This window comes from Cryptomeria japonica, chromosome 10 (assembly GCF_030272615.1).
Source record: "Cryptomeria japonica chromosome 10, Sugi_1.0, whole genome shotgun sequence".
Lineage (NCBI taxonomy): Eukaryota > Viridiplantae > Streptophyta > Pinopsida > Cupressales > Cupressaceae > Cryptomeria > Cryptomeria japonica.
The window spans coordinates 686,694,104-686,709,388 of NC_081414.1; the positions used below are offsets into that span (position 1 = coordinate 686,694,104).

The 15,285-nt window shown below is 35.8% G+C and overlaps 1 protein-coding gene across 1 annotated transcript; it reads right to left on the minus strand.

The window, feature by feature from the left end:
• Positions 1-3,374: 3,374 nt before the first annotated feature.
• LOC131063432 (uncharacterized protein At1g66480) lies at positions 3,375-4,654 on the minus strand. The gene is made up of 2 exons (XM_057997235.2): positions 3,853-4,654; positions 3,375-3,701 (listed from the first exon to the last, which is right to left on the minus strand). The coding sequence occupies exons 1-2, from the start codon at positions 4,462-4,464 to the stop codon at positions 3,681-3,683; spliced, it is 633 nt and encodes a 210-aa protein (XP_057853218.2). The 5' UTR covers positions 4,465-4,654; the 3' UTR covers positions 3,375-3,680.
• Positions 4,655-15,285: the final 10,631 nt, after the last annotated feature.

Below are 15,285 nucleotides of genomic sequence, written 5' to 3' on the forward strand. Positions count from 1 at the left end.
AGACTTTAGAGGTTAGCTTGTTGGACACATAAAGCATTAAATGTTTTTCAAAGACTTTGGAGTCTTTGAGAAGTGACTCCAAGTTACTTAGGAATGTGACAATAATTAGGGGACGAATTAGGCTAATTAGGAAGGGGTTTAGAAGAATCTAGAAGGGGATTAGGATTGCAAGTGAGTTTGGTGGGCGAGGGAAAATAGAATTTTTATTAAAATTAAATTCATTTATTTCAACAAATAGGTGCAAGTTGCATTTTTAGGAGAATGCAAGAGGGGGGGGTTAATTATTTAAATAAATATTTTATTTAATTTATTTAAAAGAGGAAAGGGGATTAAATAAAATAAATAGAATTTATTCATTTAATTGATTGTGAATTTGGTTTAATGAATTAATTAAAATAAATTGAATAATTTATTTAATTAATAGGAAAATGTTTGAAGATGAATTAATTAAATATTAATTTAATTAACTGATGGCTAGTGGGTTTTTGATCAAATAAATAGCAAATGAATTAAACTGGACAGATTTATGTGACTACACACACACACACACACACACACACACACACACGTATGTATACATGTACACATGTATACACATACATATACACACACACATATACATATACATGTATACATGTGTACATGTACACATGTATACATGTATATGTATATGTGTGTGTGTATATGTATGTGTATACATGTATATGTACATACGTGTGTGTGTGTGTGTGTGTGCATAGATATGGGTAATAACTATATAGGCATAGAACTTGAAAATGTATATAACAAGGAGACAAACTAAAAGCATGATATGCAAGAGTGAAATATGTAACTGTGATGTGATTGAAAACTGGATATTGTTGATATTCTATTAGATACTGAACAGTTCCATAATTGAACATCTTTCAACAAAATAAAAATGCTACTGTGTGTGCTGCATAATTATATATACAGAGGCAGATCATTGAAATGAAACCCTCAATGCCATTGAGATAAATGATGAAAAAACAAATCAATTTCTACAGGTGTCAATGAGTACAAATCCATCTTTGAACAAAATAAAATGGTGTTGTATATATATATACACTCACACACATATATAATTATTTTGGCATTATAAACAGAGAGAGACCATTTAATAGCGTTTCCATAAAATGAAATGATTAATAATCAAGGGGTTTCGAAGAAAACAAAGAGATAATCAATTTTTTTGCCATTCTCTGTGAGGATTTAGATATTATTATACTGTAAGAATTTCGATATTATTATATTGTAAGAATTTCGACATTATTAAACGATAATTAAGCATTACAAAAAAAAATAGGATTTCGACATTATTATACTATAAGGATTACAAAAAAATCATCAGTAGACGAATCATTGAATAATTATAAACAATAATCAAATTTTTTTGCATTTTCTGTAATTATTTTGGCATTATAAACAAAGAGAACCATTTAACAAGCCACCCATAAAATAAAATGATAAATAAAGAAGGGCTTTCAAATGATTATGAACAATAATCTTTTTTTTTTTGCACTCTCTGTAATTATTTTGGCATTATAAACAGAGAGACGCCATTTAACAACCCACCCATAAAAAAATGATAGATAATGAAGGGGTTTCAAATAATTATCAACAATAATCAATTTTTTTTGCACTCTCTATAATTATTTTGGCATTATAAACAGAGAGACACCATTGAACAACCCACCCATAAAATAAAATGATAAATAAATAAAGGCTTTCGAATAATTGTGAACAATAATCAATTTTTTTAGCATTCTCTATAATTATTTTGGCATGATAAATAGAGAGACACCATTTAACAACCCACCCATAAAAAAAATGATAAATAATGAAGGAGTTTCAAATAATTATCAACAATAATCATTTTTTTTTGAACTCTCTATAATTATTTTGGCATTTTAAACAGAGAGACACCATTGAACAACACACCCATAAACTAAAATGATAAATAATAAAGGGGTATCGAATAATTATGAACAATAATCAATTTTTTTTGCACTCTCTATAATTATTTTAGCATTATAAACAGAGAGACGCCATTGAACAACACACCCATAAACTAAAATGATAAATAATGAAGGGGTATCGAATAATTATGAACAATAATCAATTTTTTTTGCACTCTCTGTAATTGTTTTGACATTATAAACAGGGAGACACAATTGAACAACGCACCCATAAAATAAAATGATAAATAATGAAGGGGTATTGAATAATTATGAACAATAATAAAAAAATTTTGCACTCTGTAATTATTTTGGCATTATAAACAAAGAGACAAAATTTGACAACGCACCCATAATATGAAATCATAAATAATGAAAGGGTTTCGAATAAATACGAACAATAATCAATATTTTTACATTCTCCGTAACTATTTTGGCATTATCGAAGAAAACGAAGAGACAAACGTTTTTTTGTCATTCTCTGTGAGGATTTTGGCATTATTAAACTGTAACAGACCATTGAAATGAAACCCTAACCCGCATACAAAGAAATAATCAATAGGTAAAGCATAATGCAGCAACGAAGGACCTAACCATCATTGGACATCCAAAAAGCATGAAGGAAGTACAGCGACGATTACCTCGAGTCGAAGCGAGGCGTTGCAGAGATGGAGTCGAAGTGTTTGCAGAGCGAAAACAGTAGGGAGAAACCACGACAAAGAAACCATGGCGGGAGAGAATGTTCTGTACTCGACAAAAATGCATTTTCCCTAAGTTTTTAGGGCAACGTAGATAGAGGTAATTTGAGGCGCGTGGGGTCGTTTTCGGTACGCAAGAAGGCGGACATGGGTGGTCAATGATTTAGTTGACCACCCATTTAAAACTTATTAATATTAAAAGTTTATTTTTTAAAATTTATTTTATATTATAAAAAAAAATTTTACTATTTTAAAAATGTGATAAACATATTATTTATTAAGCATTTAATAAACATCTATTGGCATTTTTGTGTGCGGGTATTGGCGCAAAAGAGGTCAAGTATCGGTCATCACTTCGAAATGACCACTTTTTGACCTTTCGATGCATAACGAATCGTAAAATCGGATCGTTACTACCCAGAAGCCAGATCAATAGCTATAAGCAATCAAATCGCGTACGACGACAATCAAAAAAAACATTTAAAATTCGATGTATCATTTAAGATCCGTAGATAAGCGAAGTTAGCTATGCCCGCTAATGTATTTCAAAGTCACATGGGCACATGTTTCTTAAAACCGTGTTCCGCTACATTCCCAGATATTTTCGCGTTCCCTCCACGCCGTTTGGTTGTTTACCAAATATTATAGCAGCCGGGGAAAGCTAAAGCGACAAAAGCAAAAGAACCACAAAGAACGGGCAAATACAAATACTATTTCTATATTTACACAAACTAGTTAAAACGTCACTTGAACAGTGACAGATGTCGTATACAGGTAAACAGATCAAATTCTCCTCCTTCCACGTGTCATACAATATCCCTCTGTTCAGATCATTGTGCAATCATGGAATTCATTTCAGACAAATCCTACGTGGGGTTTCTCAGAACTTTAATAATACAATCAGAACTGTACATACGTTCTCCACCAAACTAATATGCTAAAAAACACTGAATTCCGTTAAGGACCTCTGCTAAACATGTACATATACATCTGAACCTGTGAGAAATCACGAATGCACGGAATTTTCCTGCAAAGCAAATCACAAAGTTTTTGAGAATCAGGCTACGGGAAAAGAATCCTGAAAAGCAAATCGTAACATTTGAGAGAATCACATACGGAAAAGGAAAAATCTTGTTACGATCGTAAAGAAAGGCAAATAAACCGAAAATATTACTTACAGGAGTTGGGGTTTTGGATTCAGCGATTCTGTCCAAGCTAGGCTTCCATCCAAAACTGAGAGGTCGCGAGAACGAACCCTCGGCCTTCTGTTCCAAAGCCTGGTGGATCGCAGGAGCCACGAGCTCTTCGACCACAGACTTTCCGTCTCCAGACAGAATCTTTGCGAGCTCGTCCTTGCGAAGACGAAGCTTCACCCTCACGTTGGATCCATCGTCAGCCGAAGAAACAATCTGCACGCCTCTGTCAAAGTCTGGCTTCGTCAAATCTCTGTCGGAGAAGGCTCTGCGAGAAAGCTGCAATTGACGGAGCCTTGAAGCCGCTGTGAGAATCTTGTCAGAAGAGGCCCTTGCAAAAGGCCTTGGTTGTTGAGGCAGAGGAAGGAGAAAGTAAAGGCGGCCGCCATGAAGCTCTGTTCTTTCTGGAAGAGGTCGACTGTGAATCCCCAGTCGACGAACGGCATCTGCATCATAAACTCCATGATCTGGATGATGGCCTACAATTTCTTTAACAGAAACAGGAATCGACAGTTTCATCACTGTTCCGTCGACTTTCATTATTCTTACCCGTCGGTGGCGCTCCGCCTTCAGAAGCCCTCGCAGGACATTACCCATTACGGGTCGCTCTTGAAATATCACAGCCAAATCGAAGAATTCGAGTATTAAAATAATAGAGAGTGCACCGTTGGCGTTATTTTATACAGAAATTAAAAAGTCGGGCAAGAGACGGGAAATTTTTTGGGTGACAGAAAATGCTTTGGGGAGAGAGAAAAAAATAAATGAGAGGCACTATGAGATGGGAAGGTTGTATGAACAGCCAGGGAGTGTTTATATAGAAATTTGTGATGCACAGTCATTTTGAATGTAGACCGCGTGAACACGTAAGCAGCTTCCCAGCCGTGTTGAAATGGTGAGCAAAAACGCTCGCAACATTATCCGCTCGCCAATATTCTGAAAATAAATATTACGTGGCATTTCTTTGTGTTTATTTATTCATTTATTTATATTTAAGTTGCTTCAATGTTTTTTCCTCTGCTGAATACGCTACATTTTAATTAATTGGTATTATTGATATCTTCAATGATAAACAATATTAATTATGCTGAGATTTTATTGAAAGGGTCTAGAATCAATCTAGTTATAAATGAGGGACCTCATTTTTGATATATTCAACAATGATATCTCAGTGAGATTTGAATCTTGATGGCGAGAGCAGTGAACTTTGATGACAATACTAACAATAGGCTAATCTTCTTAATCTTTATTTTTGTGATGAATAATTTTAATTAATTAATACTGTTAATATTTTAATCAAACATTTTTATTTTTTATTTTTTGATAAAATAAAATATGTGTAGCAAACAATAATTTAAATATTATTTATTTTTAATAAAATAAATATTTGTATAGAGAAATATTTAAAATATTATTTATTTTAAGTGTTACTAAGTCATAAGAATGTTTTTTTATTATAATTAATATGCTAGTGACTTTTATGTACTATCAAATATAAATATCTGAAATATGAGAAACATTTATTATCAATGTCACTGTAATATATTAATAAGAAATCACATCACATTTAAAATAATATGCTACTTACTATTATTTCTTATTTAAATTATGATTCATAAGTACTTGAAACATTTATTATTAGACTATTTTTTCATTTTTATATATCATGTAGTATCTTTCATTGATTATATTACTATATGTATACATTATACTAATAGCTTTTATATAATATATGTATATGTGGATGTATGCTTTTAGAATAAATTGTGTTGTTTTTGGAACACTATATTTGTAAATTAAATTATGTGTTGCTTTCTAAATATTTATAAATTTCATAAAACATAATATGTATATTACTAGTACTTCATTTACAAGCATATTTAATTTATTCATCCATATTTATACAGGTATATTAATTGTATAATATATTTGATTATTGTTGTAGATAAAAATAACAGTGACATAAACTTAAATAATTTGAAGATTGTTTAATTAAATTTTTTAAGAGTTATATGAATAATTGCAGGATAAAGAAGTTAGATAAACTTATATAACAAAAAAAAAATGCATGAAAATTTTGAAGTAAATATGAAATAAATCATTTACTATGCAATAATTTTATTTACAAAAAAAAATTTAACCAAAAAAATTTAACTATAATGACCTTCACTATTGCATGAAAACTCAACCATTGACAATACAATAATAAAAATCTTACTCAATCTTGAACAATGTGCAATTATTGATATGCACATCAAAGGTGGTTCACAAATTCTTTGAAACTACTTTATAGCCATGGATAAAAAATTTAAAAACCAAAATAATTATGACACTTACAACAATAGTCAGAACATACATTTGCAATACCAAATTTATTCTTTTTTCTATTAATAATAAGGAGATCAAAAAAGGAACAATAGAGTTCAACACGAGTCCATCAAGGAGGCGTCACCTCCGACTGACACCAAAAGAACCAGAGTAGCGAGATATACAACTCAATACATATAAAGGAACAGACTAAAAGCAGCTAGTGAAGAATATCCCAATAATCATCAACCCAGGCAGTCCAGCCTTGGGGGCCTTCCATCCAGATTATGCTCTTGTGCGCTTGAACCTGAGAAAGCAATGCGAGCTCGTCCATCCTGGGGTTTGTAATTTTCCTGATTTCTTCCTTGAGCTTGTCACACGCTTTATCAAAGGCTTGAAGATCTTCCAGCGTTCTCCGCCAAAGGTACCCATTTTTCAGCTCATAATAGTAGAAGGACGCGTGCCCAATCTTGAGAAATCTTTTCAGCTTCTTCCTTTCAACGATCATGGTGACCTGAACCTGCATGAAGATTTTAAAATGTGTGAGTTTCCTGGAAAACTCAGTAAGAGCCCTAGGCTTACCTTGGTACTTCTCTTCGTTCCTGCATTTCCAAATCTGCCACAAAATGTTAGAAGAAAGCATATTCCAAAAAAGATTTGAATCTTTAGGAAGACCAGATATATGCCCAGTAATCATGTCAAAAATGTTCACAGTAATAGGATAAATAATACCGAACATGCCCCAAATTTCTTTAGCAAAAAGACAATCGAAAAGAATGTGTCTCCCAGTTTCTGGGAGTCTACAGAGAGAACACAAATCCGAATCAGAATTAAAACTCTTGACAGGGAGCTTATCAAGTAAGGCGAGCCACTTAAAATAGTTAATTTTCGGCTCAATAGGAGTTCTCCATATATGCAGGAACAACTTGTTCCATTCCTTAATATCAAGGGAGGAGTACCAAGCAGAGTTAACATGGTCAATGATATCATTAGTCTGATTAAGAATAGAATAGATGTTCTTGGCTTTAATGCTAGTCATAGCACCTCCCCCCGGCCACTTGCAATTGAGATAACTAATAGAGTCAACATGGCATAATGAGGGGAGACCCCTAGCAGCTTGGCGAATCATATTGTAAGTTTTCTTTTGAGAGTCAGGAATGTCATATTTAGCCTTGATAGCATCCCAAGAGGGGAGGCGATCATCTTCAAAAAGATCAACAAATTGCTTAATCCCTTTATTAGCCCAGGCTCTGGCAGAGCATCCTTGGGATAAGGCAAGGGGCTTCCCATTAATAACCAAATTCCACCAAATGGATCTTTCTCCGTGGAGTTGGTCATTAAAGCAACAGTCCTTATTGGAGATGTGTTCCCTAACAATTTCCCAGGCCTTCCAAATAGACTTGAAGACCACAGAACCTTGAACAGAGACAGGAAAATTACCAAGGAGAAGATCACTGAAAGGGAGGTTTTTCCAAGACTTTGCTTTCTTGGGAAAACCTCTCTCAATGTTATGCCTGACAAGCACTTTCCAAGGGCTGTTGCCCTCCAGGGAATGAAAGATCCATTTAGTGGAGAGGGCAATACCCTGGATTTTTAGGTCTTTAAGCCCAAGCCCCCCTAGAATCTTATCCGCATGACACCAGAACCATTTCACCGCATGATGCTTCTTACTTCCTTTACCATCAGACCAAAGAAAAGACCTTATGGCACTTTGAATCTCTTGAATTTGATAATTGCTAAACAACCAAGCCGAAGAATAATAAATGCTGTAAGAAGACAAAATTTTCTGGCAGACTTGAATCCTACCAGCCAAAGAAAGAGTTCTATTATGCCACTTATTAAGTTTATTGAGGATCTTCTCTTTAATCCATTGCCACATATTCTTAAGGATAGGCTCCACAGAAAAGGGGATACCAAGATATTTAACAATTTTATTAGGGCCTCCCCATCGAAATCCGGAATTAATAAACCACCCAGGGGGGTGCTCACCCCATCCAAGACAGATCGATTTGGCATGAGAGATACGAGCACCCGAAGCAGAACAGAACAAATCAAGTTTTTCTTGCAAGTTTTTAAAATTGTTTTCAGTAAGTTCAAAAAATAGAGCAGTGTCATCAGCAAACTGACAATTAACAAGCTCTTCATGGTTGGGGAGATAAATACCTCTGACATCAGGGGATAACGAGGAGTCTCTGAGAATATAAAACAGGGCTTCAGAGGCTATGACAAAAAGGGCAGGGGCCAAAGGACAACCCTGCCTGATAGACCTACCAAGCGGAAAAGAGGGGGAAAGAACTCCATTAACTTCAACACTAGCATAGGCATCCTTAAGAAGAGTTTGCACGGCAAGACAAAAATAAGGAGGAAAACCAAAAGCTTCCAACATGACCAAGATAAATTTCCATTCAACCCTATCATAGGCCTTCTCAAAGTCAAGAAGCAACATGGCAGTGTTTTGGTGGGAATTTTTAGCCCAGTCCATGGCTTCCCAGCTAGTAATAAGATTCTCCAGAATGTACCTGCCCTTAATAAATCCAGTTTGGGAAGGACATATGAATTTAGGAAGGATATCAACCAATCTAAGAGCAAGAACTTTCGCAAGAATTTTATTAGAGACATTAAGCAAGGTTATAGGCCTCCAGTTTTTAATGAGAGCCTTGTTGCCATCTTTGGGAAGGAGCTTAATAATACCTTTATTAATATCTGGGCCCAAGGAGCCATTAGAGATGGCTTCATTATAGAGATCAAGAAGGTCCTTACCAATCCAGTTTAAGTTAGCCTTATAAAATTCCACGGGGAAACCATCCGGGCCCGGGGCCTTGTCATTGCTAAGAGCATTAACCGCAGCCTCAATGTCCTCAATGGAGATAGACTTAGCAAGTTTAGATATATCATTAGAGTCAAGTTTGCCAGGAATAAGCGACCTACATTTAATCCTACAATCTTCAACCTCTAGCGAGTCTTCGGAGGAGAACAAGGCTTTGTAATAATCAGCAAAGGCATAAGAGATAGCAGAGGGATCGGAGATATCTTGATTGTCAATTGAGAGCTTATCTATAGACTCTTTACAGTGTTTATGCTTGAGAAGATTAAAGAAAAATTTTGACCCTTTGTCACCAACTTGGAGCCAATGAGCCCTGGACCTAATCTTAGCACCCCTAATCTTAATCTGCTGGTGGTTTCTAAGGGCGTCTTTAGCAGCCAAAACCTGAGATAGTCGATCAAGGTCAGTAGGATTGGCCTGCACATTACTCTCAGCAGATTGCAAGTTAAGACTTAACTGTTTTTCAACAAATCTAAAATCCTTGGCTCTCTTTTGGCCGATAGTTTGAAGGAGATTCTTCCAGGTAGAGACATTACACAACCACCTTTCCAAATTAGAGTAGTGCAGAAGATTATGTTTATTAATACCACTAATGATCTGGATAGCAGCCAGGACATCCTCGTCCAACAGAAGACTAGTGTTAAGGATGAATTTATGCATCCTGACTCTCGGAGCAACAGGGACAGCAATAAAGTTAACACAAGCAAAGATAGGGTGATGGTCAGAGAGGGTGGTAGCTATAGTCTTAATGATGTTGTCAGCATCGCAGGGAAAAAAGAAGAAGGAATGCTTGTCAGCATAAAAACGGTCAAGCCTAGAGTATATCCTAGACTAGCCCTGTTGAAAGTTACACCAGGTGTGCCAGAGGCCATGATGAAAGGACTTATTACCAGCTAAGGGGTCGAAAAGGTTCTTGGCATTAATAAATCTATTCCAGTGAACACATTCATTCTCCTTCCAATGAAAAGGGATACCTCCAATTTTATCTTCCTGCGACTCAATCATGTTGAAGTCTCCCCCAAAGAGCCAGGGGATGTCAGGGAGAGTACTAAGCCAATCCCATAGGTTACATCTTTCTCTGGTGTCATTGGAAGCGTAGATAGAGCAGATACCAAAAGAATGGTGGTCTTGCTCAATGATACACCACACAGCCCTTTGACACGGGGAGCAGCCATGTTGGACTATATATCTATCCCATTTAGGGTTCACCAATATGGCAACTCCCCCCCTGCCTCTATCATGCTTCGAGAAAAATTTAACCGCATCATTCCAAATAAAGCTCAGATTAAGATCTAATAAAAAACCAGTAGCCTTAATCTCCTGCATCATGAAAAAATCAATGGATTGAAAAGAGGAAAATAAACGTTTAATGACAAACTTTCTGTCAGGAGACTCAAGCTCCCTAATAATCCAAGATAAACAATTCATTGGGAAACCTTATTAAGATTTTGAGACGCATCAATAACACAATTAACAGTACAAGAATCAACCTCCATGGATGGGATAACAGCTGGACCATCAACAGAGGTATCCGCAGGAATAACCTCAAGAATATAATCATCTTCAAGTTCCTTGAAAACCTTCTGGGGGGGGCCTTTAACAATACTACGAGGTGTGGAAGGCGTGATAGCCACCACCTTCCGCGAGTTATTGCTATTTAAATCAAAATCACCGGATGGTTTTTCCTGACGGCTTTCGATAGGAACAGACCCTAGATGGATGCTGGTGATAGACCTATTAAATGAGTCGGATGCTTCTATCCTCTATCGTGAGCCATGGTTAGCCTTGCGCTTTTTCTTTTCCTGGACAACGATAAAGCCATCATCAGAGTTAAGATCGATGCCTGAGTATTCCGCGGGATTGATAGGCGTATCAATGGTGGGTGGGGAGACATTATTGAAATGGCTGGGAGGATCCTTAGGCGACATGTTACCGACAGCAGAGGGACTGGTGGTACTATTAGGGTTAGAGCTTTTGGATGCAGAGGTAGGGTTTGAAGGAGTAACAATATTAACACCAGTAGAACTAGCACCCTTTATTGGAGGAGTAATCTTAGTACTAGCAGAGCTCGCATTATTTTCAGGTGGGTTGCTGTGAACAGCTTTAGGATTATTCAGCAAATTCTTCTTTATGATAGGGCAATCCCGTCTAAGGTGACCTTCTTTTCAGCAGAGGAAGCACGCATTGATACCACCTAAAACTTCTAAGGAGCAGACAAAGGATTCATTCGAAATATCGACCGAGATAGTTTCCGGAATTTCCTTACCCGGCAGGAGGGAAATTAGCATCCTAGCATCCATGTGAGGGACCAGTCTCGTAGACTCATCCATGCGGATAGTCTTACCTATCGGCTCCATCAACTGAGGAAGGAAGCGCCATAAAAAGGGGGGGACATTTTTCACCAGAACCCATCTAGGCGCTGCCAACGCGAGCACCTCCTCATGAAGAACATCCGGCGACCAGGCTAAAGCCCTAAATGATGTCGACCCCACCGTCCAAAATTGTCTCTTCAAGACCTCCTTTTGAGCATCAGAACTGGCGAAAAAAATAACATACAATCCTTTCTGTAACTGCCTACAAAAGGATATGTGAAACCCTAATTTATTGTTCCAGAAATTGTGGAACCAGTCATCCATGAATTTTCTTGGAGGACACTTATCTAAATCAGTGACCGAGAAGAAAATTGCTATGTTACTTAACCTCATTTTTTCCTTAGAGATTTCATTTAGCATTTCAGAATTAGGAGCGATAGAGAGGGAGACAGGGGAAGCCGAGGGGCTCTTACCAGTTTTTGGTGCCTCTTCATCCGAGCTAAGGCAGACAAGATCAAACCTGGCTTTACCATTGAAATCCGCAGTGCAAGCCACTGCTTCCGAGAATGACTTAGGGCGGGAGGCGGCGGGTAGTAAATTGGCTTCACCGTCATTGCAACTGCCGAGAACCGTCTGCACGCAGGAGTTGATGTCTTTCATAACCACATCGCGCGCCGGATCGGGTTGAGTATGGTTGTCAAGCAGGTCACCACAAGAAGGGGAGCCCAGTTGGCGATCACCGCCACCCGGGTCTGCAGCGGGTGACGCCACCATCGCGGCGTCAAAAACGAAACACCCAGCGGAAAGAGGAATATGCGAAAAACCACCTGCGGAATCTCGCTCCCCTCCTGCTTTCAGATCAAGATTATGAAAAATTTATTCTTTTGATATTTACCATAAGCAAATAAACTAATAAATCTATTGTTTGGTGGAAAAAAAAAAAATTCATTGTAGTAAGGTAAGTATAACAATCAATCATAATTGAAAATTGCATCAAGATGCATTGTACAATGATATCAAAGAGTCTCATGTCATAATGATGTCTATAAAAATCCAAAACAATAAATATATTTAAAAAACAAACAAAAATTAACAAATCCAATCAAATTTAAAAAAAAACAATCAAAATATATAATTAAAATAATAAAAACCAACAAAACAATACAAATAAAAATTAAAAAACTAACTATAAAGTCAACACTTTAAAAAAAATTACAATAAAACTAAAAACAATAAATATATTTGAAAAGTGGTGCAAATAATCTAGCATATCTATATTAAGAAAAAACCATGTAATCCAAGACACAAAAATAATAAATATTTCTTTAAAAAACAATACAAATAATTTAACCTATCTATCTTAAGAAAAATCAATAAAGATATCCTCCTTAAAGTGTCATAGTGTCTATTGCATTTGGATATCACTAAGTATTTGAAAAATGGTAAGACCCTATTACATTTGCGTAACACTATTTATTTAATAAAAAATAGAAGTATTTTACATTTATTCTTAAAATAGGTATATTAATTATCTATTATGATTTTTTTGACATGTTGCAACAATAGAATAAGACCATACAACTCTTTTTTTAGAATTCTTTGTATGTATAAATAAGATATAGATAAAAATATATGAATGTATTTAAACATGTAAGAACATGAGAGAAAGGACACAACTTGACACAAAATTACGTAATCTATCAATATATAAAATGTATTAAATTCTATCAATAGATTATATTTTGTGATCCATCATAAGGATAATAGAAAGTTAGGAGACATAAAATGACATAATTATACATTTCACCATCAAAATAATAAATAACAAAAATTTATTCAAAATAATTTTATTTTTCTAATTATTAAACAATAAAAACACTTCCTTTTAATTAATAAAAAATACATTGAGATTAAAAGACACAACTTACAATAGAAATTAGGCCATCAAAACAGCTCACGAGGAATAAAACGAGACTAGGTGCAAAGTTTCCCGTATGGAATGCACTCCGCGCTCTATGGAATGCACTCCGAGCTCTATGGATTGAATCTGGGCCTTACATTTCAAAATGTAGAACATCCAACTAAAGGGCCATTTAATTCAATTGTATTACAACAGTGTCTTTAACCACGTGTGGCAGAACGCATCGCCCACAGTTCTGGAAAATCAAAATTGACTAGGAAGCCAAACAAACGTTCTAGAATGACGTGTCAATCTGAACATGATTAGATTATAGTATAGAAGACACGTCAGGAATCTTCCATCCCTTACCCCTTTCACACTACTCAACCCGTTTGCGCTGGAATATTTCTTTCACTTTTACACGTGGATTTTACATATTCGTTAGCGATGACGTCAGACATTTGAGAAAGAGATAAACATGGGTAATATGAAGTCCGACAAAGGAGGTCGCAAGTTCGAAGCTGGAGGGCATGATATTCATAATCATGCATTGCTCTGCAAGATGTCCTGCCATAACTTTCACATTAGAATCTACAATCATTTGTCGCACATGGAATCTTCTAGAGACACATGCAAATTGTACAACACGTACAAACTATCTTGAACATAGGAGAATTGATTGTTCGGCCAAGTTTTGGGAAAAAAAAGTTAGTGGTCTTCTACACATGGGTACACGAGGGTCTAGTGGTAATTCAACTAACTAAAATGTAATTTATATGAAGAGTAATAAAAAAGTATAGTGTTTTTCTGTAGGGGAAAGGACTCAGTTGTTGTGCACGTTAATTTTGCGCTTCTTAAAATCTTACGTGGTTTTTTTACAGCAACTTACTTGGCAAGTCCCCTACTTATAACTAAGGTTTCAGGGCCACATCATCAAATATGATGCCACATCAGCAAGCTTTTTGCCAAGGTGTCCAAAACAACCAAAAAAAAAAGTGAGACCAATAGGTGTGCAAAAGAGACCCCAATAGTTGTGCAGCTGATATGGCATCACCTGATTGGTTACTTTTTACAATATTAGTACATTTCCTAACAACTATTGGTACATTTTCTTACAACTATTAGTACATTTACTAACAAAAATTGATATTTTATATTTCAAACAATAGGTTTTATTTGTTCAATTTTTGGAACAAAAGGTATCAACAACCCTCACAACAATTGGTACATGCTCAACTACTGGTGCTCTTCCCCTAGTTGTTTAGAAAGGAGGAATCAACCAATCCAATAGCTCTTTGTGGCATACAAGTGGTCAAGGAGACAATTAAGTACATTTTTGTTTGGTGTTTCACATCGAAGAACCACCCAAAAGGAGGGGCAAGCAGCTATTCAGCCAATTAAAATGCAATTCATATGAAGGAGAGTTTTGAAAAAATGTTGTGTTCTCATTTGTATGGGTTGCATTTTAGTTGGCTGGATAGCTATTTCGAAAGGAGGGACCAACCAACCCAATGGCTCTTTGTGGCATACAAATGGTCAAGGAGACAATTTAGTACATTTTTGTTTGGTGTTTCACAACGTCTATATTATTGTGTAATAGGGGAGAGGATCTTTAGTGGAGTAGGGTACAATAGTGGAGATGGTAGTTGGGAAAAATGAGTTCTTTAATGAAGTATTAAAAGTGTCATCTCAATACTTATTCCCATAATGATTTGAGTAAATTAAAAAAAAAACAATTATGTGATGCCACATCAAAGCATCAATAAACATGACTTAGTGCACTGTAACTATGGGTTTTACTTTTTTAAGAACCATTTTGGACACCTCAACAAAAAGGCATGTTCATGTGGCATCATATTTGAGCATGTGGACTTGAAACCAATTTTTTTTCAATAGAGAACTTTTCAAGTAAGCAGTTGTACAAAGATGAAAGTGACTTGAAATATCCATATAGGATTTTGGGGGCACAAAGTTAGAGTGCTCCATTATAGGGTCGTCTCCCCTAGATCAAAGTCAATTGCATTGCATGATGTTGTTGCATAATTCAATGATTGAGTCACTTCAAAAATATTCATCCA